This window comes from Lineus longissimus, chromosome 3 (genome assembly GCF_910592395.1).
Source record: "Lineus longissimus chromosome 3, tnLinLong1.2, whole genome shotgun sequence".
Classification (NCBI taxonomy): Eukaryota; Metazoa; Nemertea; class Pilidiophora; order Heteronemertea; family Lineidae; genus Lineus; species Lineus longissimus.
The window spans coordinates 18,081,840-18,088,713 of NC_088310.1; the positions used below are offsets into that span (position 1 = coordinate 18,081,840).

The window sequence follows — 6,874 nt, forward strand, 5'->3', positions numbered from 1 at the left end:
CAGCAGAGGACAGAGCTGCCCCTGTTCTCCTATCCAGAGAAGAATGTTTTGGAGAGGCGCTAGGTTTGGAGACGGACAAGATCTTGAGGGGACGGGGACGCGTAGCACAATTGGCTGTTCTGCCTGCATTCCTGAGCTGCCCCGGATGAAGCCTTCAGTGTGTAATTACCTCTTCGACATGACATACTGAGGATATATTATATGCAACTTTTAAAGTATGCCTAAGATGGATTATCAGGACAACAAGGACCAGGATGGATGTCTCCCACAGGTAAAGGAAGGATGGATGTGCTTTTTGGCCTCATTAGAATCCAGGGATTACGATTTTTTCATTAACATTTCTTTGCTAAAAAGTGCAATTGATCCACCTAGTAGAGTACCCATTATGTACATCCTCGCCCACACCTGCCACGTGGTTTGACCAGATAATGGGATACCAAGTTTCAAATTTCGCGCCGTACAGCAGCGCCATCTCAGGGTAACAATAATAACTGGAATTGGCGCGATCACGTGACACCCACAGGAAACCAGTTCGAACGTGCAGAGAAAAATAAGCAAGCAATTTCGAAGTGAGCAAATAAACTATCGGTTTTGAGGTGACAGCAGTTAAGATCAGGTATTAAACTTTTCAGTCATGTTAAATATGTATTAACAACCATGCACAATTGTCGTATTTCTAAATTCGTGCCAGCATTTTTATGTATGCAGTGAAAGAATGGGGGTTGATTTTGAAAAAGTTCAAAAATATTTGTTTACTGGTTATGCATGTACATGCATGAATGTCCACAATGCATGTAATTTGGTAGTTCTGGTTTAAATGGTAATGCCTAATGGTCATAGAATGTCAGTAAGTCAATGTTGAGATGTCAGATGTGGTTCGAGTGACAGCACTGATCCAGGCAGATATTGAGAGAGGAGTGAGGAGGGTCGAGGATAGACCACATTCAAAAGGCAGCCAACACTAACAACAGGTGACGCAACAGGTCGTATGGTTTATGTTTTTGCGGCTCTTGGGTTTGGGGGAGATCCTGTCAGGCATATTGGTGCTTTGGCGTTTCAAGTTAATCATTATCAGTAATATCATGGCATATTTCAGAATATTCATTAATCTTATGTTTTTCAGGATGGGTGTGAAGAAATCTGAGTATGGGCGATCGTATGTCAAGTCCCCCCAGAAGTACTTGGCAAAGGAGTTTGAAGGAAAGCTTGACTACCGAACATTCCGACGCCAGATGGAGGCACGCCACACACCGTTTGATTGGGAGAACGGCTCAAATGGATTCGATGAGGAGTTAGACACTATCAGGAGTAGTCTCTTTGATGAAGAGTTGAACCCCCATCCACCCCAGGAACCAGAGCATATTAAAAAGTTCAAACTTTACAAACAGATGCGGGAAACTCCAAAGAAAGTTGAGGAGTCTGACCAAGCCTGCAAGACTCCCCCAAACTCTTTAGAAGTTGAGGATCCGGAAGTCATCACAATGCCTCCCCTTGACGTAGAAGAAACTGAATCGGAAGACGAATCTGCTCCTGATAGCGCTCATTTGTACAAGAATGTTGATGCCGTGCCAAAAGTAGGAAAAGACAAGAGCAGTAAGAATAAGAAAAATAGGGCTGTGAAGAAAAAGAAAGAGGTCCGGGAAAAGAAAGGGGAGGAGGTCTGGGCAAAAGAAGAGGCCTGGGAAAAAAAAGGTGAGTGCAGGGCCTGTTCGTGTTTCACTGGTTGGGAATTCCCTCGAACCTAATAATGACTAATAGATACTGGTGTTCAGTTCATCAGCAAAAACATCATTATTTAATTTCTCTGCTGTTAATTCAGTATCTAAAACTAAATGAAGGAGCCTAATTCTGCTGCCAGTTCACTTTCTTTTTGTTTATTACTATTTTACTTTCTTTTGTTACAATCCTCCACACAGTGCTGGGAGTTGGTTGAAAAACCTTTCTCTGTTGTTAATTTCAGAAAAGAAAACTTCAAAGAAGACGCAAACTGAGAAAATCACAAGACCTGTCCGACCATCGAAGTATCGAAAGATCCCCCGACCAGTAAGCGCCCCAACTGGTCGCCCAGCCCGAAGATGTCCACCTCCTCCAATCGATACCGAGGAGAAGCCACCATTTGTGCCATTTGGAGCAGCAGACAAAGAAAGGACGACTGGAACATTAAAAACGTACAATATCAGGGCATCAGCAGACGTAAGTACAACATGTATCATCTACCCCACACAAAAAGTCAAACTTCTGTGGAATGAGGGGTCTCTTCCTTGGCATTCTTCCTTGTACTAAAATATCGATGTAAATTGCGAATTTGCTCAACCAGGCAATGCTTTGTTATCTGATTACCCCAGCATGCAGACACTTAGTTTCCTACATTGGTCCCCGGGCGGTCACTCAGTACGAAGTCTCTCCCCATGTGTGTCCAATTTCTGCAATTAGGCTTATCATTTTCTCTAATCAGTGCAATAAAGTGCAAATTGTATTGTTTGGAGAAAGGCCTGTGTTTGTGTTTTCTTGTGACTGTCAGGTGTGAAAGACTCCAAACAAATTGTGTGATGAGTCTTTGGCTATCTTTGTTTATTCTGTGTGTGAGCAACAGCTTGGCTGAAACTTTAATAAATATACCAACAAACTACATGTGAAGAGTTTTCATTGCAAAACGAGCTACATGAGCATCCGTTTTTGCCATTTTGAGAAATATTGCTTCAAAGTTTGGCATTCAACTTAAAAAGCATGGGAAATTTTGGACATTTTTGATGATAAAAGTTTTACTGATGGCCCGAATGCTCTGAAATTTAGGGACAGATAACTCCAAAATTTTAGATATGGACGTATTCCTTTTTGCCATGAGACTCTTTATGCGTTGTAATGACTAGATCATCAGCATTATCATCTGTTTTGAAATGTCCCCAATAACACGCTGTATAGAATATTTTCTTCTCCGCAGATCTACCCCTCTGCACTACAAGCCCAAAGGAGAAAAGAGGCAGAGGTGAAGAGGCGGTCTGAGCGTGTCAAGAGCGCCCCCATTCGCGAGCGTAGGAAACAAGCTCTGTTCAACGACATCATGGACAGAGCAACAGCATCATGGGATACCGAGTACCGAAGGAATTACGCAGCTTTCGAGCCAAGTGAATATGCGAGGAATGCCGCGGAGAGGACTTGTGGGGGTGAAAGGTTTTATGTGCCTTTGTAATTTTTCAAGACAGTCAATTGAAGTGGGGAGAGGTTGCTTTGGAAATTAGGACTTCTCTCTGTCGATAACTGGTTGGGATCTTCTTGGGGGGGGGGGGGGGTGGATCATACGTGTAGATAAAAGCTACTGTTTTGAGAACAGTTCACGAACTGGCTGGTAACAGTTTGTTAGCTTCTCAAATGTCCTGCATGCCGTCATGTCATGCCCTGGTGATTACAATGCACGATGTGTACATCTTTTCATGGAGAACTGCAATGTACAATGAACGAAGGTGTCTTTTTATTGTGCAGGGATTTAGTCTGTTTAGACTGCTCCCTCCTGTTTCATGGTCATTAAAAAGTGTGAAATGAAAAATGCAAGAATGAAGAATCTGATTTGAGGGGTTTTTGTTCTTGTTTCAAATTTGCAACAGTTTCAATCATGATTTTGAGGAGTAGTACTGGTATCAATTAGCATTTTAATTTTTAGTTCAGGAAGAAATATTTTATTTGTATCATAGTTTGATAGATCGTTAGTCAGTTATTACCAGCTAGAGAAACCAAATAGCAACTTGTCCTTGATTTTTTTGCCTTTTTCGAACAGCCAATGCAATTTGCATAGACTGATGGCGTGTCTTTTTCATGACTTGTTTTAGAGGTCATATTTTCGCAAGGATAATGCTTCATTACTTGGTATTTTAGTTTCTGGGGCAGCATCCAAGAATCTCACTGCCACATCTGGTGCTCTGCACTGTCTGTTATGATTTTTTCACCATTTTATTACCTATAAAATGATAGGTCCAGGTGCATAACTTGATCATGCATATTGAGCGAGTTGTCGAGTTGCCCTCATTCTACACCAGCTAGCTACATTGAGCCAGTGTGTTGATTCTTAGCTCACACTTTGAATATAAAAGAAGGTAAATACATAGAATCAATGAAATATAGAATAATGATACGTGAATACACATGAATCGAAGACAATGGGTGATATGAATAAAGTCTAGCAATTGCTTTTACTTCAGTTTTGTACAGAAAGGCCGAGTGTAAATGTACATGGAGTTTTAGATAAAAGCATTTGCTTGTCTTTATACATATCACCCATTGTATGTAGGATTATCACATTGTTGTGCCTTGACCACCTTGTGTACATAAAAGCATATGTATATGTGTATTTTATAAGAGAAAAATATATAATTATCATATAAAATATAAATACTTGTCTAATACTTATTTGTCATCAAACTCCACAACGATGCACATCGAATCATAGTTAACTGTTATCAAAGGAAGGCCTTGCATTTGGACCATCTTTTTGGCATACGTCAAGGCAGACAAGCTCAACCCATAGACATATTCAATGACAAGTAGCTTAGTCGGGCTCTTCATTCCTAGTGGGATGTAAGGCCACAACACGTCTCCTCCATTGTCAACTGTCCTTGGCTGCTCATTGCGCTTTGTCCCACATCGGCCCCATCAAATTTAGCACATCTGACATTGTGCTCCTCCAGGTTGTCTTTGGGCAGCCACAATTCCTCTTTCCGTGGTGAGTCTAAAGAAGGGCAGTCTTAGGTGTGCTGCCTTGCTTCATCCGGAGGACATGTCCAAGCCATCTAAGTCTGCACTGTCTGATTTCAGTGGCTAGATCCTTCAAGGACAAGTGAAGACCGTTTACTGGTCGTTATTTGTGGCATTTAGAGAGGGCAAGTTGTTTGTTGAGATATGTTGTCACCAAAGACAGGTTGTGCCATCTCTTCTTCTCTGTTTGCTCTCCTCTATGTGGCCTTTGGGCAACCAAAATTCCTCTTTTCTTTGTGAGTCCAAAGAAGGGCAGTCTTAGGTGTACTGCCTTGCTTCGATCATCCGGAGGACATGTCCAAGTCATCTAAGTCTGCACTGTCTGATTTCAGTGGCTAGATCCTTCAAGGACAAGTGAAGACCGTTTACTGGACGTTGGTTGTGGCATTTAGAGAGGGCAAGTTGTTTGTTGAGAAATGCTGTCACCAAAGACAGGTTGCGCCATTTCTTCTTCTGTGTTTGCTCTCCTCCATGTGGCCTTTGGGCAACCACAATTCCTCTTTTCTTGGCGAGTTCAAAGAAGGGCAGTCTTGGGGGACATGTCCAAGCCATCTAAGCCTGCACTGTCTGATTTCAGCGGCTAGATCCTTCAAGGACAAGTGAAGACCGTTTACTGGACATTGGTTGTGGCATTTAGAGAGGGCAAGTTGTTTGTTGAGAAATGCTGTCACCAAAGACAGGTTGTGCCATTTCTTCTTCAGTATCCCTTTACATAGAAGAGCATTACACCTTAAAAACTTATGAGTAGTTCTGTGTGCCACTATGGTTGGGTGCAAATTTTGCCACGTGTCTCCGTCTTTAGCCTGGGATCGATCACCTCAAGCTATTGTACGCTTGGTTTCACTCTCATTCCAAGTCATTATATGGTTAGGTGTTTTGCTCAGGAGACAAATCAGCAGTGATTTAAAGGACCTGAGAGACAAGACAGCAGTGATCCTGGAGTTCCACGACCTCCTGATGAGCCAAGCTCTCTTACCACAATGTCACTGATCGCCCTGTGAATTGACTGGTATTATTTCATCTTCAAGCAGCTTGTTTGTTTGTGTTCCTTAGCTGAAAGCTCCTAGGGTCACCAAGTGCTGCAGCGAGCTTAGATCAAGGGCACCTTTTTTTTGGATTCACCTGTTTGGTCCAATTTCAGGCTCACTGTTGTGAAGCCCCTTGCTGTTGGGCGGCTCCGGAGTCTGTTGGCAGCGTTCCTGATCTGGGGACTAGCGTAAGAGTACCAGAGGCACAATCAACCCCCGAAGACCATTGAAGACAAGTAAATTACCTGCGTCCATGCGTCACATGGGCATACACCCCTCCTGCCCAAGGGTGGATGTGTGACCATTTTCTAGTACCCTGCCAGATGGGCAGCCACAGATTCATCAGTGGATGGCGTTGCATGGTCAAAAGGCTTTGAAATTCTCCAGTTTTACTTTGAATGTGCCAAAGTGTCTAATGACTGCCATGTCACATACAGAATGGTAGTGGAGAGTTCGACTTCGCCTGCACACCAAATGAAACTAGATATGGACATAAGTGTGTCCATTACTGAAGTAGTGTTGAAAACGCAAAAGATGAGAGAAGTTAAAAGCACGTCTGCTTCAGACGGGGTATGACCGTCCCAATACATTACTGAAGTAGTGCATAGATATAGCAGATATTTTGTGATTTACATGAATGTTAGGACAGTAGGCCTACATGTACATGCACTACTCCTCCATATGTTTGAAGGACGTGTGTATCAATTGACCGAGGGCTGTTCTTTCAAAAGCAATCTGCTCGATTCTGGTACGGTTTTCGACCGAATGGAACTCCCCGTGGGCAAAGGGGATATCCTTCCAGCTGCCTGGAGAACAGGTCAGCTCATACACGTACTACTCCTTTTTGTGCATTGTCTGTATTCATTGATTGGGGGCCGATTGTTCATTAGTGGACTGCTCAATTCTGGTATGCCGATCTCCACATCATGCCAGAGACCACATGGTGTTGGTGAAGTCTCTGTGGGCAGAGAGAATATCCTTTGAGCTGCCTGGAGAGAGGTCCGACTCAGATACGACACATCAGTGGTTGGTGCCTGGGCAGCATGATTGCCAAATGAATACATGTAGTTGGATCCAACAGAATTCACACAAGGACAAAA

The 6,874-nt window shown here is 43.0% G+C and overlaps 1 protein-coding gene across 1 annotated transcript; it reads left to right on the top strand.

Moving 5' to 3' along the window:
- The first annotated feature begins 532 nt into the window (after nucleotides 1–532).
- On the top strand, nucleotides 533–4,359 carry LOC135485017 (uncharacterized). Its single transcript, XM_064766744.1, has 4 exons — nucleotides 533–616; nucleotides 1,124–1,692; nucleotides 1,961–2,193; nucleotides 2,942–4,359. Exons 2-4 carry the CDS (start codon nucleotides 1,125–1,127, stop codon nucleotides 3,188–3,190), a joined length of 1,050 nt encoding a protein of 349 aa, XP_064622814.1. The 5' UTR covers nucleotides 533–616; nucleotide 1,124; the 3' UTR covers nucleotides 3,191–4,359.
- The last annotated feature ends 2,515 nt before the right edge of the window (nucleotides 4,360–6,874 follow it).